This window comes from Salmo salar, chromosome ssa14 (genome assembly GCF_905237065.1).
Source record: "Salmo salar chromosome ssa14, Ssal_v3.1, whole genome shotgun sequence".
Taxonomy (NCBI): Eukaryota; Metazoa; Chordata; class Actinopteri; order Salmoniformes; family Salmonidae; genus Salmo; species Salmo salar.
In genome coordinates, this window is record NC_059455.1 from 42,099,073 (window position 1) to 42,116,842 (window position 17,770).

The 17,770-nt window shown below is 45.9% G+C and overlaps 1 protein-coding gene across 9 annotated transcripts in view; it reads left to right on the forward strand.

The window, feature by feature from the left end:
* Positions 1–17,770, forward strand: part of LOC106569568 (rho GTPase-activating protein 12) — a 151,322-nt gene that overhangs the window by 121,515 nt on the left and 12,037 nt on the right. For all 9 annotated transcript variants that reach the window (XM_045694399.1, XM_045694402.1, XM_045694401.1 and 6 more), the window contains 5 exons: positions 2,950–3,031; positions 9,655–9,756; positions 16,902–17,000; positions 17,330–17,432; positions 17,651–17,770. In XM_045694399.1, the coding sequence (XP_045550355.1) occupies positions 2,950–3,031; positions 9,655–9,756; positions 16,902–17,000; positions 17,330–17,432; positions 17,651–17,770 (506 nt within the window). The remainder of the gene's footprint in view (positions 1–2,949; positions 3,032–9,654; positions 9,757–16,901; positions 17,001–17,329; positions 17,433–17,650) is intronic.

Consider the following 17,770-nt stretch of genomic DNA (forward strand, 5'->3'; position numbering starts at 1 on the left):
TTGTACTGGGCTAGGATAGAAACGGGATGAGAACACCCTCAGAAAGTACGGTGAGTTGTACTGGGCTAGGATAGAAACAGGATGAGAACACCCTCAGAAAGTACGGGGAGTAGTACTGGGCTAGGATAGAAACGGGATGAGAACACCCTCAGAAAGTATGGTGAGTTGTACTGGGCTAGGATAGAAACGGGATGAGAACACCCTCAGAAAGTACGGTGAGTTGTACTGGGCTAGGATAGAAACAGGATGAGAACACCCTCAGAAAGTACGGTGAGTTGTACTGGGCTAGGATAGAAACAGGATGAGAACACCCTCAGAAAGTACGGTGAGTTGTACTGGGCTAGGATAGAAACGGGATAAGAACGCCCTCAAAAAGTATGGTGAGTTGTACTGGGCTAGGATAGAAACGGGATGAGAACGCCCTCAGAAAGTACGGTGAGTTGTACTGGGCTAGGATAGAAACAGGATGAGAACACCCTCAGAAAGTACGGTGAGTAGTACTGGGCTAGGATAGAAACAGGATGTGAACACCCTCAGAAAGTACGGTGAGTAGGACTGGGCTAGGATAGAAACAGGATGAGAACACCCTCAGAAAGTACGGTGAGTTGTACTGGGCTAGGATAGAAACAGGATGAGAACACCCTCAGAAAGTACGGTGAGTTGTACTGGGCTAGGATAGAAACAGGATGAGAACACCCTCAGAAAGTACGGTGAGTTGTACTGGGCTAGGATAGAAACAGGATGAGAACACCCTCAGAAAGTACGGTGAGTAGTACTGGGCTAGGATAGAAACAGGATGAGAACGCCCTCAGAAAGTACGGTGAGTTGTACTGGGCTAGGATAGAAACAGGATGAGAACACCCTCAGAAAGTACGGTGAGTAGTACTGGGCTAGGATAGAAACAGGATGAGAACACCCTCAGAAAGTATGGTGAGTTGTACTGGGCTAGGATAGAAACAGGATGAGAACACCCTCAGAAAGTACGGTGAGTTGTACTGGGCTAGGATAGAAACAGGATGAGAACACCCTCAGAAAGTATAGTGAGTTGTACTGGGCTAGGATAGAAACAGGATGAGAACACCCTCAGAAAGTACGGTGAGTAGTACTGGGCTAGGATAGAAATGGGATGAGAACGCCCTCAGAAAGTACGGTGAGTAGGACTGGGCTAGGATAGAAACAGGATGAGAACACCCTCAGAAAGTACGGGGAGTAGTACTGGGCTAGGATAGAAACAGGATGAGAACACCCTCAGAAAGTACGGTGAGTAGTACTGGGCTAGGATAGAAACAGGATGAGAACGCCCTCAGAAAGTATGGTGAGTTGTACTGGGCTAGGATAGAAACGGGATGAGAACACCCTCAGAAAGTACGGGGAGTAGTACTGGGCTAGGATAGAAACGGGATGAGAACACCCTCAGAAAGTAGGGTGAGTTGTACTGAGCTACGATAGAAATGGGATGAGAACACCTGTAGAAAATACGGTGAGTAGTACTGGACTAGGATAGAAACAGGATGAGAACACCTGTAGAAAAACTGCTCCTTCAGGGCAACACAACCAGCCAGTCTCAAGTTGAACCCCCCCATATTGCTTCCACCTTGCAGATCTGGAAACATTGAAGGGTTATGGCCTAGGGAATGGGTAGGGAGTGATATCCGACCGGCTGTATATGAAGTGGTAGTTGATTCAGCATGTGAGATGACTTATGGAGCTATGTCCGTTATTTATGTCTATGTTATTTATGTCTGTGTTATTAATGTCTGTATGTTATTAATGTCTGTGTGTTATTTATGTCTGTATGTTATTTATGTCTATGTTATTTATGTCTGTGTTATTTATGTCTGTATGTTATTTATCTGTTATTTACGTCTATGTTATTTGTGTATGTGTGTTATTTGTGCCTGTGTGTTATTGTGTGTGTGTGTGTGTGTGTAACGGCCGTCGTCAGAAAGAGACCAAGGTGCAGCGGAGGATGTGTTCATCATAAAGGATTTAATGAATCGCATGAACACTATATAATAAACAAAACGACCAGCAACAGTTCTGTCCGGTTACACACTAAACAGAAAACAATCACCCACAAAAACCCAAAGGAATACCAGGCTACTTATGTGTGACTCCCAATCAGCAACAACAAACTACAGCTGTGCCTGATTGGGAGCCACACACGGCCCAAAACAAAGAAATACAAAAACATAGAAAAATGAACATAGAACGCCCACCCAATGTAACACCCTGGCCTAACCAAAATAATGAACAAAAACCCCTCTCTATGGCCAGGGCGTTATAGTGTGTTATTTGTGTCTGTGTGTTATTTGTGTCTGTGTGTTATTTATGTGTATGTTATTTATGTGTATGTTATTTATGTGTATGTTATTTATGTCTCTGTTATTTATGTCTGTATGCTATTTATGTCTCTGTTATTTATGTCTGTGTGTTATTTATCTGTTATTTGTGCCTGTGTGTTATTTATGTCAATGTTATTTATGTCTGTGTGTTATTTATGTCTGTATGTTATTTATGTCTATGTTATTTATGTCTATGTTATTTATGTCTATGTTATTTATGTCTATGTTATTTATGTCTGTACGTTATTTGTGTCTGTGTGTTATTTGTGTCTATGTTATTTATGTACGTATGTTATTTGTCTGTTATTTATGTCTGTTATGCGTCTGTTATTTATGTCTGTGTGTTTGTGTCTGTGTGTTATTTATCTGTTATTTATGTCTGTGTGTTATTTGTGTCTGTGTGTTATTTAAGTCTGTGTGTTATTTGTGTCTGTGTGTTATTTATGTCTGTGTGTTGTTTATGCCTGTGTGTTATTTATCTGTTATTTATGTCTGTGTGTTATTTGTGTCTGTGTGTTATTTAAGTCTGTGTGTTATTTGTGTCTGTGTGTTATTTATGTCTGTGTGTTGTTTATGCCTGTGTGTTATTTGTGTGTGTTTACAGGAAGAACTGGACGTCATCCTGGACGGTTCTCCAGGGCTCCTCGCTGATATTCGCTAAAGGCCAAGGGGGTGGGACCAGCTGGGTGAGTGGTGTCTGCTATTTGCTAAAGGCCAGGGGGGCGGGACCAGCTGGTTGAGTGGTGCCTCTCCTCTCCTCAATTTCTCCATCCTTCCTCTCCCCCATCAATCAATCAATCAAATGTTTTTATAAAGCCCTTTTTACATCAGCCGATGTCACAAAGTGCTGTACAGAAACCCAACCTAAAACCCCAAACAGCAAGCAATGCAGATGTAGAAGCATGGTGGCTAGGAAAAACTCCCTAGAAAGGCCAGAACCTAGGAAGAAACCTAGAGAGGAACCAGGCTCTGAGTGCTGGGTGGAGATTATAACAGAACATGGCTAAGATGTTCAAACGTTCATAGATGACCAGCAGGGTCAGATAATAATAATCACAGTGGTTGTCGAGGGTGCAACAGGTCAGCACCTCGGGAGTAAATGTCAGTTGGCTTTTCATAGCCGATCATTCAGAGTATCTCTACCGCTCCTGCTGTCTCTAGAGAGTTGAAAACAGCAGGTCTGGGACAAGGTAGCACGTCCGGTGAACAGGTCAGGGTTCCATAGCCGCAGGCAGAACAGTTGAAACGGGAGCAGCAGCACGACCAGGTGGACTGGGGACAGCAAGGAGTCATCAGGCCAGGTAGTCCTGAGGCATAGTCCTAGGGCTCAGGTCCTCAGAAAGAAAGAAAGAAAGAAAATTAGAGAGAGAGAATTAGAGAGAGTATACTTAAATTCACACAGGACACTGGAAAAGACAGGAGAAATACTCCAGATATAACAGACTGACCCTAGCCCCCCGACACACAAACTATTGCAACATAAATACTGGAGGCTGAGACAGGAGGGGTCAGGAGACACTGTGGTCCCATCCAATGAAACCTCCGGACAGGGCCAAACAGGCAGGATATAACCCCACCCGCTTTGCGGGTGGGGTTATAGGCAAGGCCGAGTACAGCCCACGAAGATCTCCCCCACGGCACAATCCAACCCGGACAGGAAGATCACGGTAGTGACTCAACCCACTCAAGTGACACACCCATCCTAGGGATGGCATGGAAGAGCACCAGTAAGCCAGTGACTCAGCTCCCGTAATAGGGTTTGAGGCAGAGAATCCCAGTGGAGAGAGGGGAACCGTCCAGGCAGAGACAGCAAGGGCGGTTCGTCGCTCCAGTGCCTTTGCGTTCACCTTCACACCACTGGGCCACACTACACTCAGTCATAGGTCCTACTGAAGAGATGAGTCTTCAATAAAGATTTAAAGGTTGAGACCGAGTCTGCGTCTCTCATATGGATAGGCAGACCATTCCATAAAAATGGAGCTCTATAGGAGAAAGCCCTGCCTCCAGCTGTTTGTTTAGAAATTCTAGGGACAGTAAGGAGGCCTGCGTCTTGTGACCGTAGCGTACGTGTAGGTATGTACGGCAGGACCAAATCGGAAAGATAGGTAGGAGCAAGCCCATGTAATGCTTTGTAGGTTAGCAGTGAAACCTTGAAATCAGCCTGAGCCTTAACAGGAAGCCAGTGTAGAGAGGCTAGCACTGGATGTCACTGGATTAAGTGTTCTAGTCAAGATTCTAGCAACCGTGTTTAGCATTAACGGAAGTTTATTTAGTGTTTTATCCGGGTAGCCGGAAAGTAGAGCATTGCATTAGTCCAATCTAGAAGTGACAAAAGCATGGATTCATTTTTCTGCATCATTTTTGGACAGGAAGTTTCTGATTTTTGCAATGTTACGGAGATGAAAAAAAGCTGTCCTTGAAATATTCTTGATATGTTCGTCAAAAGAGAGATCTGGGTCCAGAGTAACGCCAAGGTCCTTCAGTTTTATTTGAGACGACTGTACAACCATCAAGATTAGTTATCAGATCCAACAAAATATCTCAGTGTTTCTTGGGACCTAGAACTATCATCTCTGTTTTGTCCGAGTTTAAAAGTAAACATGTGCCGCCATCCACTTCCTTATGACATTATTTGTCTTCAGGAAGGCAGTGAGTTGCTGCGCAACAGCTTTTTCAATTTTTTTGGAGAGGAATGTGCGATTCGATATAGGCCGATTTAGTTTTTGATATTTTCTGGGTCAAGGTTTGGCTTTTTCAAGAGAGGCTTTATTGCTGCCACTTTTAGTGAGTTTGGTACACATCCGGTGGATAGGGAGCCGTTTATTATGTTCAACATAGGAGGGCCAAACACAGGAAGCAGCTCTTTCAGTAGTTCCGTTGGAATAGGGTCCAGTATGCAGCTTGAAGGTTTAGAGGCCAAGGCTATTTTCATCAATGTGTCAAGAGATATAGTATTAAAAAACTTGTCTCCCTTGATCCTAGGTCCTGGCAGTGTTGTGCAGACTCAGGACAACTGAGCTTTGGAGAAATGCGCAGATTTAAAGAGGAGTCCGTATTTGCTTTCTAATGATCATGAACTTTTCCTCAAAGACATTAATGAATTCATCACTGCTGAAGTGAAAGCCATCCTCTCTTGGGGAATGCTGCTTTTTAGTTAGCTTTGCGACTGTATCAAAATTACATTTAGGATTGTTCTTATTCTCCTCAATTAAATTGTAAAAATATGATGATCAAGCAGCAGTGAGGGCTCTTCGATACCAAGCTAGTCGGAAGACTTCCAGTTTGGTGTAGCACTATTTCCGTTCCAATTTTCTGGAAGCTTGCTTCAGGGCTCTGGTATCCTTCAGGGCTCTGGTATCCTGGTATACTTCAGGGGTCTGGTATCCTTCAGGGCTCTGGTGTCCTTCAGGGCTCTGGTGTCCTTCAGGGCTCTGGTGTCCTTCAGGGCTCTGGTGTCCTTCAGGGCTCTGGTGTCCTTCAGGGCTCTGGTATCCTGGTATACTTCAGGGGTCTGGTATCCTTCAGGGCTCTGGTGTCCTTCAGGGCTCTGGTGTCCTTCAGGGCTCTGGTGTCCTTCAGGGCTCTGGTATACTTCAGGGCTCTGGTATACTTCAGGGCTATGGTATACTTCAGGGCTCTGGTATCCTTCAGGGCTATGGTATACTGGTATACTTCAGGGCTATGGTATACTTCAGGGCTCTGGTATCCTTCAGGGCTCTGGTGTCCTTCAGGGCTCTGGTATACTTCAGGGCTCTGGTATCCTTCAGGGCTCTGGTATACTTCAGGGCTCTGGTATCCTTCAGGGCTATGGTATCCTGGTATACTTCAGGGCTATGGTATACTTCAGGGCTCTGGTATCCTTCAGGGCTCTGGTATCCTTCAGGGCTCTGGTATCCTTCAGGGCTCTGGTATCCTTCAGGGCTCTGGTATCCTTCAGGGCTCTGGTATACTTCAGGGCTCTGGTATCCTTCAGGGCTCTGATATCCTTCAGGGCTCTGGTATCCTGGTATACTTCAGGGCTATGGTATACTTCAGGGCTCTGGTATCCTTCAGGGCTCTGGTATCCTTCAGGGCTCTGGTATCCTTCAGGGCTCTGGTATCCTGGTATACTTCAGGGCTATGGTATACTTCAGGGCTCTGGTATCCTTCAGGGCTCTGGTATCCTTCAGGGCTCTGATATCCTTCAGGGCTCTGGTATCCTGGTATACTTCAGGGCTATGGTATACTTCAGGGCTCTGGTGTCCTTCAGGGCTCTGGTATCCTTCAGGGCTCTGGTATCCTTCAGGGCTCTGGTATCCTTCAGGGCTCTGATATCCTTCAGGGCTCTGGTATCCTGGTATACTTCAGGGCTATGGTATACTTCAGGGCTATGGTATACTTCAGGGCTCTGGTATCCTTCAGGGCTCTGGTATCCTTCAGGGCTCTGGTATCCTTCAGGGCTCTGGTATTTCTGATTGTATACCAGGGAGCTAGTTTCTTATGACAAATGTTTTGTTTTCATGGGTACGACTGCATCTAGGGTATTACGCAAGGTTCAATTTAGTTCCTCAGTTAGGTGGTTAACCGATTTTTTGTACTCTGACGTCCTTGGGTAGGTGGAGGGAGTCTGGAAGGGCATCTAGGAATCTTTGGGTTGTCTGAGAATTTATAGCATGGCTTTTGATGATCCTTGGTTGGGGTCTGAGCAGATTATTTGTTGCGATTGCAAACGTAATAAAATGGTGGTCCGATAGTCCAGGGTTATGACGAAAAACATTAAGATCCACAACATTTATTCCATGGGACAAAACTAGGTCCTGAATATGACTGTGGCAGTGAGTAGGTCCGGAGACATGTTGGACAAAACCCACTGAGTTGATGATGGCTCCAAAAGCCTTTTGGAGTGGGTCTGTGGACTTTTCCATGTGAATATTAAAGTCACCAAAAATGTGAATATTATCTGCCATGATTACAAGATCCGAAAGGAATTCAGGGAACTCAGTGAGGAACGCTGTATATGGCCCAGGAGGCCTGTAAACAGTAGCTATAAAAAGTGATTGAGTAGGCTGCATAGATTTCATGACTAGAAGCTCAAAAGATGAAAACCCAGTCTTTTTTTTTTTTTTGTAAATTGAAATTTGCTATCGTAAATGTTAGCAACACCTCCGCCTTTGCGGGATGCGCGGGGGATGTGGTCACTAGTGTAACCTGGAGGAGAGGCCTCATTTAACACAGAATATTCATCAGGTTTAAGCCATGTTTCAGTCAGGCCAATCACATCAAGATTATGATCAGTGATTAGTTCATTGACTATAACTGCCTTGGAAGTGAGGTATCTAACATTAAGTGGCCCTATTTTGAGATGTGAGGTATGACAATCACTGTCAATAATGACAGGAATGGAGGAGGTCTTTATTCCAGTGAGATTGCTAAGGCGAACACCGCCATGTTTAGTTTTGCCCAACCTAGGTCGAGGCACAGACACGGTCTCAATGGGGATAGCTGAGCTGACTACACTGACTCTGCTAGTGGCAGACTCCACTAAGCTGGCAGGCTGTCTAACAGCCTTCTGCCTGACTTGCACCCTATTTCATTGTGGAGCTAGAGGAGTTAGAGCCCTGTCTATGTTCGTAGATAAGATGAGAGCACCCCTCCAGCTAGGATGGAGTCCGTCACTCCTCAGCAGGCCAGGCTTGGTCCTGTTTGTCGGTGAGTCCCAGAATGAGGGTCAATTATCTACAAATTCTATCTTTTGGGAGGGGCAGAAAACAGTTTTCAACCAGCGATTGAGTTGTGAGACTCTGCTGTAGAGCTCATCACTCCCCCTAACTGGGAGGGGGCTAGAGACAATTACTCGGTGCCGACATCTTTCCAGCTGATTTACACGCTGAAGCTATGTTGCGCTTGGTGACTTCTGACTGTTTCATCCTAACATCGTTGGTGCCGACGTGGATAACAATATCCCTATACTCTCTACACTCGCCAGTTTAAGCTTTAGCCAGCACCATCTTCAGATTAGCCTTCACGTCGCTAGCCCTGCCCCCTGGTAAACAGTGTATGATTGCTGGATGATTGGTTTTAAGTCTAATGCTGTGGGTAATGGAGTCGCCAATGACTAGGGTTTTCAATTTGTCAGAGCTAATGGTGGGAGGCTTCGGCATCTCAGACCCTGTAACAGGTGGAGGAGAGACCAGAGAAGACTCTGACTCCGACTCATCCCTCCTTCCCCCCCATCCCTCCTCTCCCCCATCCCTCCTCCTCTCCCCATCCCTCCTCCTCTCCCCATCCCTCCTCTCCCCCCATCCCTCCTCTCCCCCATCCCTCCTCCTCTCCCCATCCCTCCTCTCCCCCATCCCTCCTCTCCCCCATCCCTCCTCCTCTCCCCATCCCTCCTCCTCTCCCCATCCCTCCTCTCCCCCCATCCCTCCTTCCCCCCATCCCTCCTCTCCCCCATCCCTCCTCCTCTCCCCATCCCTCCTCTCCCCCATCCCTCCTCTCCCCCATCCCTCCCCTCCCCTCCATCCCGCTCTCCCCCATCCCTCCTCTCCCCATCCGTCCTCTCCCCCATCCCTCCTCTCCCCTCCATCCCGCTCTCCCCCCATCCCCGCTCTCCCCCATCCCTCCTCTCCCTCATCCCTCCTCTCCCCTCCATCCCTCCTCTCTCCCCCATCCCTCCTCCCCCTCATCCCTCCTCTCCCCTCCATCCCTCCTCTCTCCCCCATCCCTCCTCCCCCTCATCCCTCCTCTCCCCCAAGCCTCCTCTCCCCATCCCTCCTCCTCTCCCCATCCCTCCTCTCCCCCATCCCTCCCTCCTCTCCCCTCCATCCCTTCTCTCCCCTCCATCCCTCATCCCTCCTCTCCCCCATCCCTCTCCCCCATCCCCCATCCCCCGCTCTCCCCCATCCCCCCAGGTCAGACACTACTTTAGGTTGGCATCCTTAAATAGTGAGGGGTCAGACAATCAAGTCAGTGGGTTCCATGTAGGAAGTGGGTTTCATAGGCTTGTGTATGGCCATATGGCACCCGATTTCCTATATAGTGCACTACTATACTACCCCATAAGGCTCTGGTCACGATATAGGGAATAGGATTCCATATGGGACACAAGCCTATAGACTGAACCCAGTGATTCAGCTGTAGTCTAGTGGATGACTCTCTAAGACACAACAGTATCCTGATACCTCACCAACAACCCTATGGGTTGCCAGTGGGTTTGACAAGATCCATTGTCACGTGTGTGTGTGTGCGTGCGTGTGTGCGTGCGTGCGTGCGTGTGTGTGTGTTGCCTCTCTCTTGATGGGTGTGGTGTGTTTCTGCTCTCTCCTTGTAGTTTGGAGGAAGCCAGTCTAAACCAGAGTTCACTGTGGACCTGAGAGGAGGATCTATAGAATGGGCTTCCAAGGACAAGTCCAGCAAGAAGCATGTCATTGAGGTGAGCGGGCTCTGACACCACAAAACATTCATATGTCCCCAATTCTTTCAGGGCTACAACGCTGCTTCAGACATATACAGCCATAGCACTATGAGTATAGAATGTGCAAATCACATTTATTTATAAAGCTCTTTTTACATCAGCAGATGTCACAAAGTGCTTATACAGAAACCTAGCTTAAAACCCCAAACAGCAAGCAATGCAGATGTAGAAGCCCGGTGGCTAGGAAAAACTCCCTAGAAAGGCCAGAACCTAGGAAGAAACCTAGAGAGGAACCAGGCTCTGAGGGGTGGCCAGTCCTCTCTGGCTGTGTCAGGTGGAGATTTTAAGGGTACATGGCCATTAAGGCCAGATTGTTCTTCAAGATGTTCAAACGTTCATAGATGACCAGCAGGGTCAAATAATCACAGTGGTTGTAGAGGGTACAGCAGGTCAGCACCTCAGGAGTAAATGTCAGCTGGCTTTTCATAGCCGAGCATTCAGAGTTAGAGGCAGCAGGTGGGCTGAGGGAAGCTGAGGGTCGGGATGTGGACTTGGAAACAAGTGGTAGTGGAGGTTCTGGGCGGGGGATAGAAAGATAAACAAAATAAAGTCAAAATAAAACATAACAAAAAAAAGGCTGATGCCGTGCAGGTATTTTTGGCCGATACCGATATCCAATATTTTCTTTGCCCCCTAAAAAAACCCGATACCGATATTTAACATTTTAGCGGCCTTTTAAGCATTCTAGTACAGTTAAATAGTTAACACACACACATGGACGCAGCAGTCTAAGGCACTGCATCTCAGTGCAAGAGGCATCACTATAGTCCCTGGTTCGGATCCAGTCTGTATCACATCCGGCCGTGATTGGGAGTCCCATAGGGTGGCGCACAATTGGCCCAGCGTTGTCCGGGTTTTGCCGGGATAGGCCGTCATTGTAAATAAGAATTTGTTCTTAACTGACTTGCCTAGTTAAATAAAGGTTACACACACACACACACACACACACACACACACACACACACACACACACCACACTGACCAAAAAGTTATTTTGTTGGCATTGACGTATGTCCCCATTACCAGTAAAACATAATCAAATCTATTTCTTTCACTTACTTGCGGTTTCGTTGTTCATTTGTTTCATTCTCAACCAGGATTTTTATGGAACGTCGTTTGGGTCTTTGCATGTCAAAAAAGATACACGTCAAATAACACTATTTGATGTGTTAAATAAGCTTGTTGACCAATCAGGACCTGAATATGACTGCATGTCACATAATAATTTAACGGGTTCATAAATTTTTTCCGTAGTTATTACACATTTATTACACAATCATTCGTATTTCATATGTCACAACGATTCATCGATACGTATGCTATGATGCTGGTAAAGTTGTCTCGTGCACCTACAGTGCTGGTCATAAAACAAAGCTAGCTAGCTCATGGGTGCAAACAATGTTCTTCCCCAAAAACAGAGCAAAACAACATCATCTGTTTCAGTAGCTATGGTTAGCTAGCTAACTATATAGCTAGGTGTCATCATCTAAAATAACCCTCATTTATAAGACTGTTCTTATTTGATTAACGGTGGTCAGACCCATCTATGTGTAGCTAGCCACAATAAGGATTAGCCACAATAGTGGACTTTGCGTTTAGCCTTCAAAATGAAAGTATGTCATTGACAGTGATGCAAATGAATACAAATAGTAGAATTATGCCATAATTGAATAGATCATGCTAAACGAGGTTGGAATGTTGTTATATAAAATCAACAAAAGACTATAATTTGTTAATTTGACAAAAATCTGTTGAAATCACACTGGATGTATTATACTTTAGAATTGCATTGGGAGCTTACTTATTTCACTGTACAGCCTTACCTATGGATTGTGGATCAATGACATGGGGTATCAGTCTACTCAGTAACACCCAGAGAACATTAACATCGTAGCGCTTATTGCGGGACTTTATTGTCACCTATGTGTATTGAACACTATTCCAGAGGAAAAACAATAGTGCATGGATGTTTTGGAGTCTGATAACTTTGAGGAGGATGTTGGGAAAAAATATCTTGGGTATTGAGTAGGCTGTTACCCCATTTCATTGATCCCCAATCCTTAGGTAAAGCTGTACAGTGCAATATGAATGTTAATACACGCAATAGGCTGACTGGGGAGGTGATTTCACACAGTCACAGTCCCGCGATAGGAGCTACAATGCTAATATTTGTGTAAACTCTTCACAGTTGTGTTCTGTGGGTGTCACTGAGTAGACTGATACCCCATTTCATTGCTTCACATTCCAACCTTGTTATCTAGCGTAAATTCCGGACTATAAACCGCAACTTTTTCCCCAGGCTTTGAACGTCACGGCTTAAACAATGACGCGGCTAATATATGGATTTTTCCCGCTTTCAATTTTTTTTTCTCCAAAAAACACAAGCCGTGTTTCATTAAAGCCTATTTATTTTTGTTACAAGCTGTGTTTCGTTAAAGCCTATGTAAAGTTAATTTGTTTCAATGTACCGGTAGGCACCTGCGGCTTATTTATGTTCAAAATACTACTTTTTTAAAAATCAGTGGGTGCGGCTTATATTCAGGTGTGCTTAATAGTCCGGAAATTACGGTAGTCTAAATATGGCATGATTCCACCAATTGTAACCTTCTGCATCACTTTCAAAGATATACTTTTATTTTGAAGGCAAACCGCAAATTCCACTATTGTGTCTTTTATTTATTTTATTTATTTCACCTTTATTTAACCAGGTAGGCCATTTGAGAACAAGTTCTCATTTACAACTGCGACCTGGCCAAGATAAAGCAAAGCAGTGCGACACAAACAACAACACAGAGTTACACATGGGATAAACAAGCGTACAATCAATAACACAATAGAAAAAAAGAAAGTCAAAAGACAGTGTGTGCAAATGGCATGAGGAGGTAAGGCAATAAATAGTCCATAGTAGCAAAGTAATTACAATTTAGTAGATTAACAGTGGAGTGATAGATGAGCAGATGATGATGAGCAGATGATGGTGTGTAAGTAGTGATACTGGTGTGCAAAAGAGCAGCAAAGTAAATAAAAACAATATGGGAATGAGGTAGGTAGATCAGGTGGGCTATTTACAGATGGACTATGTACAGCTGCAGTGCTGCTCAGATAGCTGATGTTTAAAGTTAGTGAGGGAAATGTAAGTCTCCAGCTTCAGCGATTTTTGCAATTCGTTCCAGTCACTGGCAGCAGAGAACTGGAAGGAAAGGCGGCCAAAGGAGGTGTTGGCTTTGGGGATTACCAGTGAGATATACCTGCTGGAGCGCGTGTTACGGGTGGGTGTTGTTATCGTGACCAGTGAGCTGAGATAAGGCGGAGCTTTACCTAGTATAGACTTATAGATGACCTGGAGCCAGTGGGTCTGGCGACGAATATGTAGCGAGGACCAACCGACTAGAGCATACAGGTTGCAGTGGTGGATGGTATAAGGGGCTTTGGTAACAAAACAGATGGCACTGTGATAGACTACATCCAATTTGTTGAGTATAGTATTGGAAGCTATTTTGTAGATGACATCACCGAAGTCGAGGATCGGTAGGATAGTCAGTTTTACTAGGGTAAGTTTGGCGGCGTGAGTGAAGGAGGCTTTGTTTTGCGAAATACAAAGCCGATTCTAGATTTGATTTTGGATTGGAGATGTTTGATATGAGTCTGGAAGGAGAGTTTACAGTCTAGCCAGACACCTAGGTATTTGTAGTTGTCCACGTATTCTAGGTCAGAAGCGTCCAGAGTAGTGATGCTAGTCGGGCGGGCGGGTGCGGGCAGGGAATGGTTGAAAAGCATGCAATTGGTTTTGCTAGCGTTTAAAAGCAGTTGGAGGCCACAGAAGGAGTGTTGTATGGCATTGAAGCTCGTTTGGAGGTTAGTTAACACAGTGTCCAAAGAAGGGCCAGATGTATACAGAATGGTGTCGTCTGCGTAGAGGTGGATCAGGGAATCACCCACAGCAAGAGCGACATCGTTGATATATACAGAGAAAAGAGTCGGCCTGAGAATTGAACCCTGTGGTACCCCCATAGAGACTGCAAGAGGTCCGGACCACAGGCCCTCCGATATGACACACTGAACTCTATCTGAGAAGTAGTTGGTGAACCAGGCGAGACAGTTATTTGAGAAACCAAGGCAATTGAGTCTGCCGATAAGAATACGGTGATTGACAGAGTCAAAAGCCTTGGCCAGGTCGATGAAGACGGCTGCACAGTACTGTCTTTTATCGATGGCGGTTATGATATCGTTTAGTACCTTGAGCATGGCTGAGGTGCACCCATGACCAGCTCGGAAACCAGATTGCACAGCGGAGAAGGTACGGTAGGATTCGAAATGGTTGGGGATCTGTTTATTAACTTGGCTTTCAAAGACTTTAGAAAGGCAGGGCAGGATTGATATAGGTCTGTAACAGTTTGGGTCTAGAGTGTCTCCCCCTTTGAAGAGGGGGATGACCGCGGCAGCTTTCCAATCTTTAGGGATCTCGGACGAAACAAAAGAGAGATTGAACAGACTGGTAATAGGGGTTGCAACAATGGCGGCGGATAATTTCATAAAGAGAGGTTCCAGATTGTCTAGCCCAGCTGATTTGTACGGGTCCAGGTTTTGCAGCTCTTTCAGAACATCTGCTATCTGTATTTGGGTGAAGGAGAAGTAGCTGCGAGGGGTGCGGAGCTGTTGGCCGGGGTTGGGGTAGCCAGGGGGAAAGCATGGCCAGCCGTAGAGAAATACTTATTGAAATTTTTGATTATCATGGATTTATCGGTGGTGACCGTGTTACCTAGCCTCAGTGCAGTGGGCAGCTGGGAGGAGGTGCTCTTATTCTCCATGGACTTTAGTGTCCCAAAACTTTTTGGAGTTAGAGCTACAGGATGCAAATTTCTGTTTGAAAAAGCTAGCCTTTGCTTTCCTGACTGACTGTGTGTATTGGTTCCTGACTTCCCTGTTTTTGTGCTGGTCAAGGGCAGTCAGGTCTGGAGTAAACCAAGGGCTATATCCGTTCTTAGTTCTACATTTTTTGAAAGGGGCATGCTTATTTAAGATGGTAAGGAAATTACTTTTAAAGAACGACCTCGACTGACGGGATGAGGTCAATATCCTTCCAGGATACCTGGGCCAGGTTGATTAGAAAGGCCTGCTAGCAGAAGTGTTTTAGGGAGCGTTTGACAGTGATGAGGGGTGGTCGTTTGACCGCAGACCCATAGCGGATGCAGGCAATGAGGCAGTGATCGCTGAGAACCTGATTGAAAACAGCAGAGATGTATTTGGAGGGCAAGTTGGTCAGGATAATATCTATGAGGGTGCCCATGTTTACGGATTTAGGGTTGTACCTGGTGGTTTTCTTGATAATTTGTGTGAGATTGAGGGCATCTAGCTTAGATTGTAGGACTGCTGGGGTGTTAAGCATATCCCAGTTTAGGTCACCTAACAGAACGAACTCTGAAGATAGATGGGGGGCAATCAATTCACATATGGTGTCCAGGGCACAGCTGGGAACAGAGGGGGGTCTATAACAGGCAGCAACAGTGAGAGACTTATTTCTGGAGAGATTCATTTTTAAAATTAGAAGCTCGAACTGTTTGGACATAGACCTGGAAAGTATGACAGAACTTTGCAAGCTATCTCTGCCGTATATTGCAACTCCTCCCCCTTTGGCAGTTCTATCTTGACGAAACATTTTGTAGTTGGGTATGGAAATCTCAGAATTTCTGGTGGCCTTCCTAAGCCAGGATTCAGACACGGCAGGACATCAGGGTTGGCAGAGTGTGCTAAAGCAGGGAATAAAACAAACTTAGGGAGGAGGCTTCTGATGTTAACATGCATGAAACCAAGGCTTTTTCGATTACAGAAGTCAACAAATGAGAGTGCCTGGGGACACGCAGGGCCTGGGTTAAACTCCACATCACCCGAGGAACAGAGGAGGAGTAGGATGAGGGTATGGCTAAAGGCTAGCAAAACTGGTCGTCTAGTGTGTTGGGGACAGAGAATAAAAGGAGCAGAATTCTGGCCGTGGTAGAATAGATTCAGGGCATAATGTACAGACAGGGGTATGGTGGGGTGCAGGTACAGTGGAGGTAAACCCAGGCACTGAGTGATGATAAGAGAAGTTGCATCTCTGGACATGCTTGTTATACTGAGTGAGGTCACCGCATGTGTGGGAGGTGGGACAAAGGAGGTATGTTAGGCATGTACGATGGGACTAGGGGCTCCGCAGTAAACTAAAACAATGATAATTATCCTAAACAACAGTATACAAGGCATATTGACATTTGAGAGAGACATAAAGCGAGGCATAAAGCATTCACAGGTGTTGATTGGGAGAGCTAGCTAAGACAACAACGGGTAAGACAACAACAGCTAATCAGCTAAGACAACAACAACAGGTTAAATGGCAATGAATGGGCAGAGAAGGTCAGTTAACTACACACAGGGCCTGAGTTCGGGGCTAGGGCCGACAGATAAACAAAGTGGAGTACCGTGATAAATGAACAGTCCAGCAGGCATCAGCTATGTAGCCAAGTGATCATAGGGTCCAGTGTACAGCAATAGATGAAACAGGGAAGCCGCTAGGTAGTCGTTACTAGGCTAGCACGTGGGAGAAACGGCGTTTAAAGTTAGCAGTCCGGGGTAAGTACAAGTGTCTGCTCCGTCGTCCGACAAAGGACGGTTGAAGGCACAGCTGCTGGTATTACGTCTGCGGACCAGTCTTGGTGGTACGGCGGGGCGCCGTATCGACGAAGGGACTGGGCCAGATGGTGAAAGAGGTATTGTAATTGTGGTAATTTCATTTGCTAGCCGGGAGATGCGCCTGGCTCAGAGCTAGCTTCGGGGCTTGGTCACTCAGTGGCAGCTAGCTAGCTGTGATGATCAAGAGTAATGGTCCAAGGTTTACGGCAGGAATCTGGCGTTGTAGTGGAGAAAAACAGTCCGAGGCTGGCAGGTATTATCCAGGCAAAAAAATCGTCTGGTGCCTGAGCAGAGGGTAAAGGCTGCTAGCAGTGGCTAACAATGACTAAATAGCTAGTAATTTAGCTAATTAGCTGGCTACCTTCTGATGAAATGTATGTTGTATGTATTCTATGTTTTAAATATTCAATATTCAATAAAACTTGGTCTCCTTGCAGCTGAAAACCCATCAGAGTACAGAGCTGCTGATCCAGTCAGAGAACGACGGCGTCATCAATGACTGGTACAGGGCACTGATGGACGCCATCAGCACACACGTGAGTCTGCACAAACACACACACTCACACACACACACACACACACACACACACACACACACACACACACACACACACACACACACACACACACCCTTGTCTGATTTGTACTGCAGTTCCACATCTATCCACTAAGTGGCAGAGTTGTCATGTTTAGTCATTGTGCCAGTCTAAAGGTAGCTTACCTGTTTCTGTGTGTTCCTGACTGTCTCCTTCGTGTGTGTGTGTGTGTGTGTGTGTGTGTGTGTGTGTGTGTGTGTGTGTGTGTGTGTGTGTGTGTGTGTGTGTGTGTGTGTGTGTGTGTGTGTGTGTTACCTGCCTTACTGTAGGCCTGGGAGTCAGATGAGGCCATAGAGGAGGACATGCCAGAGTCTCCTGGAGCGGAGAAACAAGACAAGGAGAAAGAGCACAGAGACTCTAAGAAGAGCCGAGGTCAGAGCATCATGTCTGTCTGAGACCTCTCCTCTTTGTCTACTAAGGATGTTTCTGTTCATCATTATAGACCAGCAGTCCAGGACTAAAAGATCACTCAATGGAGAACCTCTAGAAAAAGAGATGTTTAGTCCAGGACAAGGCTTGAATTGTGTCCAGGAAACTGTCCCTATGTGTGTCAGGGTGTTAAGTCATCTCCCGTTGTCATTGGTCTGTAGCCATGAAGAGTTCCACCAGTATGGATGCGTCAGACAACAAGAAGACCAGAATCAAGCTGAAGAAGTTCCTGACACGCAGACCCACTCTGCAGACAGTCAGAGACAAGGGCTACATCAAAG